This window comes from Hippopotamus amphibius, chromosome 13 (genome assembly GCF_030028045.1).
Source record: "Hippopotamus amphibius kiboko isolate mHipAmp2 chromosome 13, mHipAmp2.hap2, whole genome shotgun sequence".
Lineage (NCBI taxonomy): Eukaryota > Metazoa > Chordata > Mammalia > Artiodactyla > Hippopotamidae > Hippopotamus > Hippopotamus amphibius.
Genome location: NC_080198.1, coordinates 66,109,619 through 66,127,820, shown reverse-complemented (window position 1 = coordinate 66,127,820; position 18,202 = coordinate 66,109,619). Strand labels below are relative to the sequence as shown.

The 18,202-nt window shown below is 33.0% G+C and overlaps 1 protein-coding gene across 13 annotated transcripts in view; it reads left to right on the top strand.

Moving 5' to 3' along the window:
* BLTP1 (bridge-like lipid transfer protein family member 1) overlaps positions 1-18,202 on the top strand; it is a 191,265-nt gene that overhangs the window by 156,621 nt on the left and 16,442 nt on the right. For 9 of the 13 annotated variants that reach the window (XM_057704329.1, XM_057704334.1, XM_057704330.1 and 6 more), the window contains 12 exons: positions 1,836-1,945; positions 2,659-2,749; positions 3,271-3,333; positions 5,425-5,678; positions 6,264-6,479; positions 7,699-7,879; positions 8,387-8,588; positions 10,324-10,485; positions 10,972-11,111; positions 12,504-12,705; positions 15,936-16,136; positions 16,883-17,062. In XM_057704329.1, coding sequence (XP_057560312.1) covers positions 1,836-1,945; positions 2,659-2,749; positions 3,271-3,333; positions 5,425-5,678; positions 6,264-6,479; positions 7,699-7,879; positions 8,387-8,588; positions 10,324-10,485; positions 10,972-11,111; positions 12,504-12,705; positions 15,936-16,136; positions 16,883-17,062 — 2,002 coding nt within the window. The remainder of the gene's footprint in view (positions 1-1,835; positions 1,946-2,658; positions 2,750-3,270; positions 3,334-5,424; positions 5,679-6,263; positions 6,480-7,698; positions 7,880-8,386; positions 8,589-10,323; positions 10,486-10,971; positions 11,112-12,503; positions 12,706-15,935; positions 16,137-16,882; positions 17,063-18,202) is intronic. The other 4 variants (XM_057704339.1, XM_057704338.1, XM_057704332.1 and 1 more) reach the window with 2 other exon arrangements.

The window sequence follows — 18,202 nt, the reverse complement described above, 5'->3', positions numbered from 1 at the left end:
TTTAAGGAGAATTCTATTAAAGTAGACTATTTAAAATTTTTTTTATTTTATGAAATTTTATGATGATACTTATGTTGTTCTCTTTCTTCCTCCATTGCTGGTGATAACGCTTCATTTATATATCTCATGTCTACTATATACCAGGCACTTTTTAAAGCGCTTTACATTTAACAACCCATTAAATCTTTACAGCAGCCCTATGTAGTAGCTTGTATTATTTTCCCCATTTTAAAGATGAGGAAACTGAGGCACAGAGAGGTCAAGTAATTTGACCAAGCTTATACAGCCAGTAATCCCAGTGGAGCCAAGAGTCAAACCCAAACAGTGGGATTCTAAAGTCCGTGCCCTTAGTGACTATGTTTTGTCTGCCTTTCATGAAGTCATGCTTTCTTTTTTGTCTCTAACTTAAATGTGAAAACTTTTGAGATGTCCATTCTACCCCATCCCATTTTCCACAGCTGACTTTACTCTTAGCTGCTACATACTCTCAGCACTTTATTCTTACCTTTATTATTTGCGTATTTAGTTGTCCTTACTAGTGTTTGAGTCTCTTAAAGGACAAGTTATTTATCTTTGACCTTACTACCTACCACATTCTGGGATTTAGTCCAATTGCTGAACAATTATAAATATATAGATAGATATACTAGAAAAATATAGTAGAAAATAATTCTAAAACTTATTCAAATGGAGGTAGGTTGCTTTGGGTCAGGGTGGTCTTGTTAGTAGAAAAACTAATTTTTAAAATATAGTCAGAAGAACCCTCCATTTTTTTTTTACCAGAATAAGATTTTTGGGTGCAGCCCTAATACATAAAAACTGATTAAATCAGAGCTGTTGAGGTTAGAGGAGGGGGGCAGTTTGCAGGGATCCAGAGTTCATTGAACTTGCTTTGCTTGATCACCACCAAAGTCCTAGACAACCTCATTTGAATACTGTTCTAAATTATTTACATTAGGAATAAAATGCAGTTTTAGTTATTCATCACTGGCACCTGACAGTACTAAATGGACAGTGATGATCTGTAATGCATAACTGTTTCACATTTTTGCCATGTACTTCACAGTCATGCAACATACTGAAAATATTGCTTGCATACTGTTTATAAGCTAGTTAATACTTGGCAATTAACTGTTAAAAATAAAACGAGGTAAGAGGATTAGGAAAATTATTGAAATTACATCCTTGTTCTTAACATTTCTCTCATTTGGCATTTCCCCCTCAATTCCCTTTTAGTTCTCTAAGTTTCCATTGTATTAGAATCTTTTTAATATCTAGCCCCCCCAAACTACAAATTTGAAGAAGAGGGATTTGGAGACAAGGCGGGTGTTCCAGTCACCAGTTCCTTTCCTTTTCTGTAATAAAGAGTTCTGTTGTTGGGGGGGGGGTGCCCTTGGGGTGGTACCTGAGATGCTTGGTGGTCACTCGCTCCCTCCCCCTCCTCCTCTCCCCTTATCTCCTCTTCTCCCCCATCCACTCACCTTTCTCCCAGAATCTTTCCTTTTAATTCTCATTTTCTTTCTCTTTTCTTTCCTTTCTTATTGTTTCCTTATTCCTCCCCTTATTTCTGTACCTCTCATCCCCACTCCCAATCTTTTCTCTCAGGCCAGCTGGTGGCTCATGTTGACTTTAGGCCTAAAGAATAGCTGATTCCTGCTGTACTTTGATCCATCTATGTTGTTAAGTGACATTTAAAGTTGCAATTTAAGATAACTTGTTACTGACCTGGGGGAGACAAACTCACTTGTTTAATAGTAGAATATTTTAACTGAAGTCGGATATTATGACCATCAACAACTGCCTAAAGTCACCCTTTTTCTCTCCCCTTTCATTAGGCTGCTTCCCTAAAGGATAAGTGGGGTTTGGGTTACAAACCAAGTTACAGCCGATCAAAAAGCATTTCAGCTTCTGGAAGACCGCCTCTTAAGAGAATGGAAAGGGCAAGGTAATATATTTCAACCAAGAAAACAAGTAATAAAATTGCTGACTCTTTTGCCAAAGTTCACTGCTTATTTATTGTGTTCTAATTGGGGAAATTACAAAATTAAGGTAGCAAATGGACCTTATGAGTAAAACTAGTAATAGTGGACACTGTCAAACTAAGAAGTTTGAGGAATTCCTTTATCTCATTTATACTATACTTTTATAAGTCATTGGGTGCTTTTTAGTAATGAAGTACATTGCTGTTTAACAAGTTTATGCATAAACTTAGACTATCCGAAGAAATGAATATTTGCATATTAGTAGCTACAGCTTTAAATTTGTCATTTTAGAAAAGGCATTTTGGAAAAGAAAAGGTGTGATTATACACACATTTGACATATGACATTTAGAAGAGGTGTGATTACACACACATTGACATAAGGGAAATTTTACATATTATTGAAGAAAAACAGTTTTACTAGTAAATGAACACTATAAAGTAGGTATAAATTCTTTTTTATAAGATTTTGTTTTAGAAAATCTTGTATTAAAGCAATGAATTTCTTTTTTATGGGATGGTAAAGGTTAAGAAATGGAATAACAAAAGTTCAATCCTTGGATAAGGTAAATATTTAGAAATAAAGTGTTAATGTCATTAATCAGACTTTTATAAAGTCCGGGGAATTTTTTTCAACAAGATGATTAATGTTTTATAACTTTGTATTTTTCTTATAGTTCTAGAGTAGGAGAAACTGAGGAGCTCCCAGAAATCCGTGTGGATGCAGCATCTCCTGGACCCAGAGTCACTTTCAATATCCAAGATACAGTAAGAGAGATATTATTTGTTAGAGATAGTACAAAATTATACAAAATTATAGTAGTTACACAGTTTAGCAATTCTAGTTCCTCCTAACAGTGGAAGTGTGGACTGATGGTTGAGGTGTCTGTACACGACCAAATAGCAGGGCACTGCCCCGTGCCCTCATTTGAGAGCCATGCTGCAGGTGTTGGTATTTTGCATGTAGAATAAAGACTCCATACTCCTTGCTTGTAGGTAGAAACCTTTTGTTGAATAATTTTTCTTTCAAGTTCGACTCTACATTAAACTGGGTATTTTACACAGATGTAAATATGGAATGTTTTTACTTAATGTATTTTATTATTTATTTATTTTTGTTCAGAATATATATAGAGATAATATCAGAAACTAGTAAAAAGGTCAGCTTCAAAGTTGTATTCTATTTTATAGTATGTTAAAATTTATGTTAAAATGTTTTTTGTTTACTTTTAAAGCATTGTTTTTTTTATTTTTCGTGAATTTTTATAAATTTTCTTATTTTAATTAAGTTGAAAAAAACAGTATGGGGAAGTACACCACAATCCAGCTGTCCAGGGGAAGGGTATTTTCAGGTACTTTTTAAGAACAACATAAATTTTGCTTTAAAACTAATTAACCACTCTGAAAATCTGCTTTCAAAATGTCTTTCTCTCATTTCATACTAAACTCAGACCTTGAAGATATTTTACATAAAGGTTTAAGATTGTTTGAATTCTTTTTCATCATCTATATTTCATAAGCTCTTGCATGCATATATTTTAGTTCTATACTTACTTATAATTTAATAGTAATTAATCTCCAAAATTAAAGGACTAAATCAGCATCAAATTAACGAAATCATAAACCAAAAACTGCAATATGTTATTTGCTAATCCCTGAGTCTCTTTTTCTCTGCACTCAACTGCAAAATGAATTTTTTCTTTCAGAAAAATATGTTACCTAATTCAAACTAGAATCAAACCTTTCTCAGAACAGCATGTCAATCATTGAATGTTATTTATTTTGAGTCACTGGTATAAAAGAGTATGTATAAAAGCAATCTGTTAAAAAATTACGTTCAAAACAGTGTGGAAAATGTGCTACACAATCACTTATAACTTGAATTAACACCTTTAAAAGCTACGTATTTTCCCTAAATATGTTATAAAAGTAAAATTTAATTTTAAAATTGTATCTGTATAGTAGGTATATAAATCCTTGTCTAGAAGTTTTCTATCAAGTTACATGTAAAAGCTGGAACTTATTCTACATTTGTTTCCCATCTCCCACTCTTTTAAGATAGTCTCAATATACATCCCATAGTTACATTGAATTTAGTCAAGCCAAATTTTGTTTTAGAACTATTAGATTCTAATAGGGTGAGCTTGACAGACATGTCCTTTTTTCTAAAAATGAACTTTGAAATACCCTTTACAGTGAATTGAATGGATTCTACTAATCATTTTTTTCCTGTCCAATATTTTTGATATTGAGATAGTTGACATATAACATTATTTTCATGTGTACAACATAATTATTTGATATATGTATATCCTGTGAAAGGATTGAGTTGTCTTAAAGGCATTAATATTTGAATTGATTCAAGTCCTATTTTTAAATAGCAGTGTATGCTGTTTATAAAAAAATAGCGTGTAAAAATCATAAATTGCAAAATAGATCATTAAGGCATGGTTAAATGGAAAATAAATATAAAACAAAGAGATATTTATCTACATAAACTCTTACCACAGCTTTAAAAATTGAAGATTTTCTGATAAAATCTGACTTAACCTATGATGTTATAAATTGTTACTTTATAAAATGTATACTTTACTAAATGATATGTCATTTTATAAAAAGTGAAGAAAATCTAGATTCTGCAAATGTTTGAAATTTTGATTATCAGATTTCACTATGTATTTACTAATAGTAGTATCAATAAATTTATCTTGCACATTACATTTTACAAAGGCTTATCACATTCTCAAAGGACATGCAAGCAACTCTCAAAACTGGGAATCGAAATTAGGTCATAGAAGTTTTGTTGTTTTTTGTTTTTTGTTTTTTTTGTTTGTTTTTTTGACCTACTTAAATGTAGTGGCCTCCTGGTACAATCCTCAGTGAGTGACATTGTATCTATATGAACTATTCACCTTAAGATATAGAATTCTTAAGTCTGATTGATTGATATGCTTAATTATGTAACTGTTTACACATCTTTCTTCAGCTCATTAGGGGCCCATTTTAAAAAGGTGTATCCACAAAAAGGATTCTAGAAGCACAAAGTACATCCCTACTGACACTTGCATGCTCTTCCATCACTAACTCCTCTCTTGCCCTGCTGATTTAAAGTTGATCACATTGTTTCTTTTGTCTCCACAGCATGATTAACCTATGCTTTAAAGAATTACAATATGTGCTAATTAACATGATGATATATACTTATATAAAGTAAAATTTCACTCTGATTTTTAGTGTGTCAGTGGTATGACTTTCTGGCATGAACTTCTGCTTGGTGTGCCATTTCATATGTTCATAAAGCTGATCTTTCAGTTCAGAGTGAGGAAATTCAATTTTGAGAGAAATTTTAAATGCTTAAGCATGTATTTTTTTCTTTTTCTTTTTTTAACCAAAAAGAGGTTTGTAATGTGAACTTGATTCCCGTTTTTTCTCTTTACATTCAGTTTCCGGAGGAGACAGAACTGGACCTTTTGTCAGTAACCATTGAAGGTCCATCCCATTACTCTTCAAATAGTGAAGGATCGTATTCCATGTTCAGTTCTCCCAAAACTCCAGGAGGCTTTTCATCAGGCATTTCTTTCCAACCTGAAGAGGGCCGAAGGGATGACAGTTTGTCTTCTACCAGTGAAGATTCTGAGAAGGATGAAAAGGATGAAGACCATGAGAGGGAAAGGTTTTATATTTACAGGAAACCCTCGTGAGTAGCCTTTTTGTTTTAAGATCCTTAGGCAGTATTTTAAAATCTAGAACTGACCTTAAAGCATTATATATAACTGTTAATTTTTACAGAAAAAAAAATTCTTAATGTGCCTAGCCAGAGTGAGACTGAGAGACATTTCCATGGTTTACTAATAAAATTTAGGCCCATATGGCATTATTTTTTTCTTTCCCTGTCCTTTGTCTTTTAGTAAAATCTAGAGAGTAGCATTTAAACTTTACAATTTGCAAAAATGAAATCTCCTCTAAAATGTAGAATGTAGGTTATATACACTGTTACTCAGACCCCTTAATAGCAGTGATTGTGCCTGTGTCCCGAGTGTATATTCAGCACATTGCCTGGCACATAATGGTTACTCAGTACATAGTTGTTGAATAAAATGTGACTCCATTAAATTTAGGGAAAATTTCAATTAGTAGGAGCTAGTTGGGTAATTTGTGTGAATTTATAAAATAAATAGTAAAATTTATTTACAGACCATTGCTCATATAACGTGTTGGAAAATAGTTTGTTGAAAACTCTTAGATTTTACTACAGTGTAATGACCAGTTGTTCTTTCTCTAGACATACATCTCGTAAAAAAGCAACAGGCTTTGCTGCTGTCCATCAGCTGTTTACAGAACGCTGGCCAACAGCCCCAGCCAACAGAAGTCTTAGTGGCACAGCTACAGAGAGAAATATTGACTTTGAACTTGATATACGAGTTGAAATTGATAGTGGAAAATGTGTGCTCCACCCAACCACCCTTCTACAAGAACATGATGATATAAGCTTGAGAAGGTAAGATATTGGTCAGAAAGGCATACATGTAACTTCATTTGTTTGAAATACTGTTTATATATCACTAATCATAACAAACATTTCCTGCCACATCCCAAAATGCAGATTTAAAGAGTATAAATATTTAATCATAATTGGAATGTATGAGTGTTTATATGTATAACATACTGTTTCTTTAAATAAGTGTATAATATTTTCTGGTTAGATCTTCTAATTAGAAATGGATGTCTGATTTAGATTCTAGCAAATTTGTTAATTAAAATAGTTATTTCCTTGGAATTCTCCTTTAAATAAGCATGAATTTTTTCAGTCTCTGTCCTAATTGTGCACATTTCTATTTCAAAGAACAGTGCAATACTCAAATATATCTTGTTATTGAGAGTTTGATGAATTCATAAAGAATTAAGAAAGATTGGAAAACAATTGCACAAAGAGGCTTTTCAGTAAACTGGAATGTTGTTCAGGCTGTAAGTACAGCTTTACCATTTGTTTCTATCATTGAAGAAACAATGGTATAAACAGGCTTAAGGTTAGATTATTTTTTCTTTGAATTTCTGTTTTGCTTTTCCTTCTTAATCTAAAAAAGAATTATAAGAAAATAAAAATATTAATAATTGAGTGGATGAGTAAGGAGTGAGTGGAAATGTAGATAAAACGAGTAGGCAGAATGCTGACAACTGTTGAAGCTGGGAGATGGACCCATGGGGTTCATTCTACGATTCCATTTACTTTTTGTATGTTTGAAATTTTCTATAATAAAAGATTTTTAAATGTCTCTTTGTCTAATGAAGCTTTTTATAAAATGAGACGATAAAAAGGCACTCTAAACAGTTAAATTCTTACAAATGTAATAGTGATGATAAGAAAATGACTTAATTTATTTTTGGTTGAACTGCAATAAACCAAAATAAATTGCTGGTACTCAGCTATATTTACCTATGTAAAGGGCTGTTCCATTTGGTTCGGCCTTATGTGTTCACGTGAAACAGTTTTGATCTCAGGAAAGGATAACTGCCCTGTGTGGTTGTGGAACATACAACATAAACCTCATCCATGCAAGGATTAACCAGTTTAGCCAGAGATGCTGATGAGCTTCACTTTTTCAACTTTATTAATGAAGGATTACATTTCACTTACTATATAAATAGAAGTTTGCTTTTAAACAAAATAAAAGGAGATAAATGTCTTTCAAAAAGATAAAACATTTTTCTATTTATAGGAGTTATGATAGAAGTTCCAGGAGTTTAGATCAAGATTCTCCTTCAAAAAAGAAGAAGTTTCAAACTAATTATGCTTCCACCACCCATTTAGTGACTGGCAAGAAAGTGCCATCATCTCTACAAACAAAGCCTAGTGACTTAGAAACAACGGTATTTTACATTCCTGGAGTTGATGTAAAGGTAAAAACTTAAATGCCTGGGATAAGGGATTAGCTTGTTAGTTGCCATGTTTATTTTCTATCATATATATCCTTCCTTCCCCAATTATACTAAAATGAGACTGTCCAAAGTTTTTCTCTAATATAGCCACATTCTGAACATGAGACATTTTAAATTGCAGGTTGCCTCTTTTTCCATGAAATTTTGACAGAAAAGTTAATTTTCTTTTTTAAACACTGATATTCGTCACGTATTTGCTAAACCTTGCTTAGTGCAACTTTTTTAGATTCTAGAATTATACCATCCTAGAATGTTAAGCTAGAAAGAACTTAAAATATTATCTGGGATGATGACCTTTTTAACTTTAACAATGAAAAAACGCTAATAAGGAACTGCTGGGATCACAAAGCTAACTTGTAAAATCTTCTGGTTCCTGAACCAGTGTTCTTTCTACCACATTTTTGTACATTTCTTGGTTTCCCTCATCTGCACAATTTTAATTTCGAAAGTTTATTTGTTTCAATACAGTTGCATTACAATTCCAAGACTCTAAAGACCGAATCACCTAATGCCTCCAGAGGATCTTCCTTGCCAAGAACACTCTCTAAAGAGTCCAAGCTGTATGGTATGAAAGATAGTGCAACATCTCCTCCTTCTCCTCCTTTACCTTGCACTGTCCAGAGCAAGACTAACACCTTACTTCCTCCCCAACCCCCACCTATTCCCTCAGGTATTTAAGGAAAATATACTTTAATTTTTTTTTCATAAATTAATTTTTAGTCATAACCTACTTGCTCTTTTGAGACGGTTTCAAATTCACATGTTTAAGAAGAAAGGACTTAGACTTAACAATAATGACTGTACAAAATTCATATATGGAAGTGGGGCCAACTACTTTTGCCTAGTTCTCAAACTGATAACACCTTAGAATATCAGTTGTTAAAATAAACTTAATATACTTAATAGTTTACTTAATTTTTTAGATCTATGTATATTTAGAAAAAGTCTTAATGTAGTTCAAATTTGGGATCTTATGATCTAGATGGAAACATCAAACATATATTTAAGACAGAGTACACTGGACTTAACCACATTTATTAATTATCTATTATTGCATAAAAAATTATCCCAAACTTAGTGGCTTATAATCTCAAACACAGTTCCTGTGAATCAGAAATTGAGGAGCAGTTTGTCATGGTGAATCTAACTTCACAGTCTTTTATGAAGCTGTAGTTAGGATGTTGCCTAGGGCTACAGTCACCTAGATGCCTGACTAGGTCTGGAAATCTGCTTCCATCATATCCCATTCACATGGCTGGCAAGCTGGTGCTTTAGTTTCTCCCAACATGGATCTCTCCACTGGGCTGCCTGAGTGTTCTCAGGACGTGGCCACTGACGTACCCTCAAAAGGAGTGATCCAAGAGGGAACGTGGCTGAAGCTGCAATGTATTTTATGGCTTAGTCTCAGAAGTCACATAACATCACTTCCACAATATCTTATTTATCATACAGGTGAGCCTTATTCAGTGTGGGTGGGAACTACACAAGGGCGTGAATACCAGGAGGAAAGGACTATTGGAAGTTATTTTGGAATCTGGCTACTATACCACATGAATAATACCTTACATGTGTAGAAGAGAATTTTCGAAAAAGGGAATATTGGGCTGGACAAGAATTATTTGTAAAAGCTTATTTGGGAGATGGAACTTGATAAATCTTTTGAAGTAGCCAGTAATCATGATAATAATGCCTAACATTTTTAGGTCACTTTTAAATTGACAAGACACATGTATGTCCATTAAGTACAGGGCAGATATCATCAATATTATCTCCATTTTATATATGAAGAAAGTCAGAGCTCATAGAAGTTGGATTTCTTTCCTAGGTTTACAAACTAATACATGCTAGAGCTGGAAACCTAAGCCAAAGTTAGCTAAATATTAGTTAGCTATTATAATTATTCTACTGATGTGGAAATATTTAGTCAGGTAGAAGGAAAGCGAGATGCTGCCCATGTAAAGGAGGCATTATAAATACATACAGGGTAAGAACAGCAAGAACATAGGAAAGCCTAAAAACAATGATGTTCTTCCTCAACTTGCCACAAAATATCATTAGTCAAAATTCTCTACATCTACTTAAGTGGACAAAATAATACTAAATGAGAGATTAAATGCTAAAATAATAGAGAGTTAGCAAAGTATAAACTTGAAAAATTGAACCAAAATTTGTGACCTAGAGCAAATAGGAATAACTGTTGTGTTTATATACATCATTGGTCATCTCTGTCTTATAACAATAATTTATGATCTCTTTCAACCTATTTTTATTGCATTCTTGTATGGTTTTAAGTATAAGGTGCTTCATCTGATTAAACTGTCATATAATTCTGATTTCTTACAAAATTACTGTATGTTTTATGGAAACTATTTGTTAAATTCTCTTCACATCTGTAAATGTTCTAGCCAAAGGAAAAGGAAGTGGAGGAGTAAAAACAGCCAAGTTATATGCCTGGGTAGCACTTCAGTCACTGCCAGAAGAAATGGTTATTAGTCCATGCCTATTAGACTTTCTGGAAAAGGCCCTGGAAACTATCCCAATTACACCAATTGAAAGGAACTATACAAGTGAGTGTCCTCTTTATATACTTATTTGCCCATCACATGTATTTTGGGGTTCTGTTACTTAGAAGGATTTCTTAATGCTATTATATATTCAGTGATAAATATAAAGGAATTATGGAACTGAAGAACAACTTGAGAGACCATCTAGTCCTGGTGGGGTTTTATGATTCTTCCACGGCCACAGATATGACAACATTAACATTCTCAGGTACTGTGTTAGTGTGTCTCTTGGACTGGAAACTCCTTGAGGGCAAAGACATAATTACTGTTTTCTTTGTATGTTGTTTGGTATAGCAGCAGGGAATCAGAATGTGCAGGAATGAGTAAGAGGTCTGAATAGGGAAGATGTATAGAATGATGGGCTACAGAAGCCAATGTTTCTGCTCATTCATACCCCTGATCTCAGTACTAGCATAAAAGAAAAAGATCTTTTAATAAATAGTTTTCCCTTGCCCTAACAGTAACACTTAAAATTAAATATTTTAACAGCTGTCAGCTCACAAGATGAAGATATGGGACATTTTGAAATACCAGATCCTATGGAAGAATCAACAACATCACTAGTATCGTCTTCAACATCTGCTTACTCTTCCTTCCCTGTAGATGTTGTGGTTTATGTACGAGTTCAGGTGATATACTTCATTTATTCTTTTTTGTTTTAAAGGAAAATTTTTTTCTTAAGTTTATTTGAACATTTACAATATTACTACCCTTTAATGTTTTCTTAAGCTTCATAGACCTTTAGTATGTCTATGATGGCTTAGAGGTTGCCTGAACCTCTGGGAAGTATATGTACTATTTTATGTGTGTATTTACTTGTCTCCTGAGGAAGTTCATATCTTTGAGTTTTTAAAACTGAGATCTCAAACTTTTGTGGCAAAGGTAAAAATATGTAAGTTAAAACCCTTTTTTAGCACTCTATGCCTTTTTTATTATGGCACCTGTATTCCTTGTCATTATGGTCATTTGGGCTAAGATATAAAGTGAAATTGAGATATAAAGTTGCAGTAGTACCTTTGTTAGATTTTTCTAAGAGTTATATATATTTAATATTTTATTTTAAAATTCAGTCTAGCTGTAGGCCTTTAGGAGTATAGGTGTATCTCAGAGATATTGTGGGTTCAATTCCAGACCACCATTGCAATAAAGCAAATATTGCAATGAAGCAAGTCACATGAATTTTTTGATCTCCCAGTGCATATAAAAGTTATGTTTACACTATACTGTAGTTTATTAAGTGTACAATAGTATTATATCTAAAAAAATGTAACTGCCTTAATTAAAAAATAATACTGTTGGAAAAATGTTACCATTAGACTTGCTCAAGCTGTGGTGGCCATGAACCTTCAACATCTGCAAAGCACAATAAAACAAGTTGTTATATTAGCATCCAGTCAAGTCCATTTATTAAAGAGGACTTGATTTGTATCCAAACTTCAAGGTTTAGTTTACTCTCAATTAAAATTTTGTGATCTCAAGAATAAAAGAAACACTAATGATTATCAGTTCAGATTAATTTCTACAATAGCAATTTGGCCAAAAGAACTTCAGTCTGATCTTCTGGAATTTTGCATTAGCTTTTTTGAAGAGCTGATGAAAAAATGTAATGAGTGAGGGCTTGAGAATTCATAAAACTCAAGTTATTAATGCCATAGTCTTTTAAAATTTTAGTATAAAGGAAATTACTACCTTTAAAATACTTGATTATGAACAATATGAACATAAACATCTTTAATGTTCTGAATTATGTGTCTACATATTTACTGCTTAGAGATAGTTCCTCAAGTATTTAGAGTTTTAAAAATGATACCATTTTGTTAATATATTTTGGTTAATGCATCATGTGTCTGTTTGAAAAAGGTAGGACATTAAACACAAAATTCTTTAAAGTGTCAAATAATAAATTTGGTATATGTAGACTGAAATGGAAATTGAATATAATTTTTGGAGTCCAGTAGGAAATTTTTTAATCATCTAATTCCTAGAAAAAAAATTTTTTTTTGACTTTCTGCACTTTTTAGCCCTCACAGATCAAGTTTAGCTGTTTACCAGTGTCAAGAGTAGAATGCATGCTAAAGCTGCCATCCCTGGACTTGGTGTTTTCTTCAAACCGAGGAGAACTGGAGACTTTAGGGGCTACGTATCCTGCAGAGACTTCATCCCCTGGAGGTAATGCTTCTCAGGGTGGAACAAAGACCTCTGCAAGCAAAACTGGAATACCAGGTATGGAAACATTCTTTTATTCAATTGGCATAAAGCCAAGTACTACTTTAACAGTAATTAATATATATACAGTATTTCCAAATAAATTTGGAAAAGGGGAATATTTGAGAATGAGTATTTATAGGAAAAAGTCTATAGTAGGTCAAAGTTTTGAGTGTATTTTATTACAAAGGAACGGGCAGTTGGATAGCGTTTTGTTGTTGGCTTCATATACATATTGCATGCATTATGAGGTATGAATGATAATGTATTCAGGTACTTTTGAATGTTTTATTTTATGCTATATTTTTAGATTACAGGTAATCAGTGTTGCAGCTTTAAAATTACAAGTAATCAGTGTTGCAGCTGGTAAATAAGAGATGTATTATCCTTCAAGGATTATCACACTGAATTAAAAGTATATCACATTGTGTGTGTGTGTGTATAAAAAAAAATTTTAATGGTGAATTTTGTTACCTAACTCAAATGTTTGTTTCATGAAAGGTTTAGTTTTTAAAGCAGAACTGATGATTTCCTGATGAGATAGTCACTCTTCACTGTATTAAAACTGTGTCATTTTTGCCCTAAAACTCATTTAGAGATCACAAATGCAAAAAATAAAGATTTATTAGACATTTTTTAAAAGAGAGACTAGAATGAATGAAAACTGATGAGAGAACTGATAAGAGAACTAATGTTAAAACAGTGATTCTGCCCCCAGGGCATGTTCCACAATGTGGAGAAATGGCTAAAGCAAAACGTTTACTTTGCTGTGTAAATCTCTGAAAGTTTTCACAACAAAATAGGAAAACAAAAAGTTGATATTTTAGAAGTAAAATTTTTGCTAATGCCATCACCCACTATCTTGCACTTAGCTCCAAAATATTGTTGCTGGAATTGTACTGTTTTCAACAGCATGTTGGAGTGGTAGTGTTGGTTTTTGAGAACTTTTTTTTTATTATAAAATTAACTCATTGTTCATTATAGAAACTACAGAAAACAGAAAAGTACCAAAAATGAAAATAATATCCTTTTATCAGTTCCTACCTACTCTAGCATTTTTGTGAAGATATAATCTTTTTCCTAGGCAAAAGTGAAATATGGTCTCTTGTAACTTTCAGAAGTTTTAAATATAGGTTTTCCCAAATTATTAAATATTTATCTCTAAAGTAACTTTAACAACTGCATGATATTCCATCATTTTGATCGTATATTTGAAACTCCCTGGGTTTTTTGTTTTTATTTTGTAAATAATATTGAGATGAATATCTTTGTATATAAATATTTTTAAACACTCATAGGATTAATTCTTAAAAGTCAAATTCCTGAGTGTGAACATTTTAAGGTGTTTGATGTATTTTACTCTCTAGTAAGACTATAACATTTCTGCACCTTCACCACAATGTGTTTGGACACCAAGTTCACTGTATTCTTCTTAACACTTTGCTTTAAATTTATTTTCAATCATCGTTAATATGATGGACTAAAATGGGATTTTATTATGTAATCTATGTTGTTACTCTGTTGGCTGTTTGAGGAAGGGGGATAAATATGCCCATGCCCAGTTCTCTTTTGGGATATTCACTTTTTTCTTAATGACAAAATGTCACAAATTATTAACACAAATTATTATAGCAGTATATATATGCTATGCTAGATATATAATATAGTCTAGGAATATAAAATGAGCAGCTATTTTTTAATGTCCACATTTATTTTAGAAAATTAAAAAATGAAACAGCACCCCTTATTTTATCATCATAAAACATGCAAGGAATGATGAATAAATGTATAACAAATGTAGGTTATGACAATACCCATTCTTTTAAAGGATCTTTATTGAACTTTACTGAATTTTGGGTCAGTACTAGCGGTTAGATATACTGTAGTGAACTTAGCTAACAGACACAGTGCCTGCTAATTCTGGAACTTAAACTGAATTTGGAGAAACAGATAATAAGCAAACCAGCACATTTTAAGTGGAAACAGGAAGTAGGTAAGTATGAGTTAGCCAAGCAGAGAGTTAGAATAAACACTCCAGGTACAAAATACAAAATCCACGAAGTAGGAAAGAGACTGACAACTTTGAAAAATGAAAAGAATAAAATTAGTATAAGTGGAGCATGGGAGCAAAGAGTATACTGGCAGGAGCAAGATTTAGATAGACAGGAAAGAGCCAGTGCACGTGGGGAAGCCGCTGAGAGGTTAAGCAGGGAAGCGGACGTGATTTCCACTTCTAGAACACCAGTCCAGCTGCAGTGTGGCAGTTGCTTGGAGGAGAAGAGTGGAAGGAAGCAGGGGGAGCAGTGGGCCACTTCAGCAGCCCAGAATCGATCACTGTTTAGGCTAGAACAGCATTAGTAAGATGGAAGGAAATGGACAGACTTGATGTATGTTGTTAGACATAGAAATGATATGACGATAAATGGCATGATAGAAAGTTGGAAGTGGGAAGGATGACAGATAACTCCCAGGTTCCTGGTGGAGCTGTTTTCATAGAAGTGTTACTTACGGAGATGGGAAATACTGGAAGAAAAGCAGATTAGGGGAAAAGATCGGGTTCAGTTTTGGACATGGTAAGCTTTAAACATCTGTGATCCATTCTAGTAGGATGTCAAGTAACCAGCTGCAGTATGTGAATCCAAAGCAAGTGTGGTCTGGAGATATGCATTTTAGAATCACTGGCAAATCATATAAAGCTCCATTCAGACTGTCTCATATTTTTTACGTTTAAAGCATAATTGAATTTAGCCTGTCCACCCATGGTAGATATTGCCAATGAGGACACACAGCTGAAAAAGAGAAGATCTTCAACTTTCTCCATTTGTGTACCTTACTCTATTTCCACTGTTTCTGGGAAATGTGGACTCTAGCTGTATGGTTTGGATTTTTTACAGTTCATGCTCCTCCTCCATTGCTTAAAACCCAGCTATTTTGTACCTCTTTCCCTGCCCACTTCCAGTAGACAAAGGAGAAAAAAAAACAGGAAACCATGGAGTTGGCCAGTCATATGTATAAATAATTATTTCAAAGATGAACAGAATACTTAACCCTGGTTTATAGGGTAAATTAATTGGAAAATACATCTAAATCCTCATTTTAATTTCAAGGATTTAACCCTTGATCAGTTAATGTTTGACTATTTTCATTTTATTTTCAAGTCATGTTCATTTCTTGAGACTATATTAGTGACAGATTTTTAAAATCTTCTGTGGCTTATAAATATTTTGGTTTTCTTGTGTTCCCTGTAGGTTCGTCAGGATTAGGCAGTCCTCTTGGCAGAAGTCGACATAGTAGTAGTCAGTCAGATCTGACGAGTTCCAGCAGCAGTTCATCTGGGTTGAGCTTCACTGCATGCATGTCTGACTTTTCCCTTTATGTGTTTCATCCATATGGAGCAGGGAAACAAAAAACTGCTGTTTCTGGCCTGACATCTGGATCAGGAGGATTAGGTATACTTAGCATGTCTGCATCTTTCTCAAATTTATCACATCTTTTCAAGCTTTGATCTTTTAGAAATATTATCTTTAATAATGGATATAAAATGAGATCAGAAACTTTATTTTTCTTCTTGATAATATCTATCCTGTCTCTACATAATAAGTAGAAATATGAAATAAGAAATGTAGGTAAATCAATTATATAAGAATTTTAAAATTCAAAATATTTTACAAGTGATATACATTGTGCAGTCTCTTCAGATATGAGGTTACTTGTGTTAAATGTTTAAATGTTTCATCAAATCACTATTTGTATAAAAAACTACATTGTATAAATAGTAAATTTTTACATTTGTTAATTTAAAATGAGACTATTATTACTAGTTGTTTAGTTGGCATTTTAAAATGCAGATTTACCACTAAAAACGCATAGGATGTTGATATTAGTGAATGTCTCTTGACTTATTTAGACAAATAATAAAGATTCGCTCTGTGTCAATTCTAGTTTTTGCTGGAGAGACGCTGTAAAAATCATCAATTATGTTTATGGACTCGAACCTATAAAATTATTGCTAGAAATGCCTAATGCTCATTAGGTCATTCTGTTTAAATTTTTACCTCACTTAAGTGATTTTAATTGATGGCATATTCTAGCCTATTGGATAATGTCATGTAACTAGATAGTTGTGTGTGTATACATATATGTATATATGTGTGTGTTCATGTGTATGTGTTTTTGTTTTTGGGTTTTTTTTAAGGGAATGTGGATGAAGAACCCACTTCAGTCACTGGTCGAAAAGACTCACTCAGTATAAATCTCGAGTTTGTAAAAGTGAGTTTGTCTCGGATAAGGCGTTCAGGAGGTGCCTCATTTTTTGAAAGTCAGTCTGTAAGCAAGTCTGCAAGCAAAATGGACACTACACTAATAAATATATCTGGTATTCAATTTTATAGTTTTTTTTAAAAAAACATTGTTCTTCCAGAATTAAATAAGGGCCTCCTTTTTAAGTGTTTAAATATTAAATACATTTAATATTAAGCATTTAGTGATAAATTGATTTAAAGGAGACTATCTAGCCAAGCACTATCTCAGTCCAGGTAATCAATGTTAGAAATATGATTGCTAGATAAATATGATTGCTAGATAAACACTGCTAGAAATATCACCCAAGGGCCAAAATATGCCTAATTAAATCACTGGAAACTGCTTCTTCACTTCTTTACCATGAATTGGTAAAAATTTATGACTTTTTGTTTAATTTTTTAATTATAAATTCTTAAAACACTAAGGAGGGATGAGATGAAAATTTTTTACTTGGTGTCATTAGATCTTGAGTTGTATGCATATATGTTGCTAGCTTTATAACTAGTTACATAACTGTGGACAAATCACTTGTTCATTTTCTTTACATTGTGATTTAAGAATTTAAAATTAAATGTATGTAGAACATTTTGAAGCATTCAGAGTACTACATGAGTGAAAATTTTAAAAATTATTAATCAAATATAGTAAGTACCCTTAACCCACTCAACACCATATATATTTGGTCATTCAACAAACATATATTGAGCCTTTATTTTACAGTGAACTTGTGCCAGGCACTCTACTAGATGCTTGAAGGTGCAGGCATAAAGAAGGGAAGGTCTTATGAGTAGACAAATTACAGTGCAGTGTGATAAATCCTATAGTGGAGGTTTACTTAAAGAGGAGGAAACAAATTCTGTTTTATATCAGAGATCAGAGAAGGCTTCACAAAGGAGATGTTTCGGCCAGGTCTTCAAAATTATGTAGGAATATTCTTGGCTGTAGCAACATGGTATTTAATGGTACAGAAGCATCAAAAAGTATGCTTTTGTATCATACTTTGATTCACTGAGGCTGAAGCATAGGTATAACTGAACATTTAGGTTAGCTGTACAAACTAGGTGGGGCCAGAGGGAGAGAGGAGTTGGCTAGAGGTAAAGCTGGTAAAATAGCCCAGGACATGATTGGGGGTGGAGGGGTCTCATATGCCAGGCCAAAAAATAGGGTTCTGATCCTTCAGGCAGGGAGAAGCCATTAGCAGTTTTTAAGAAAT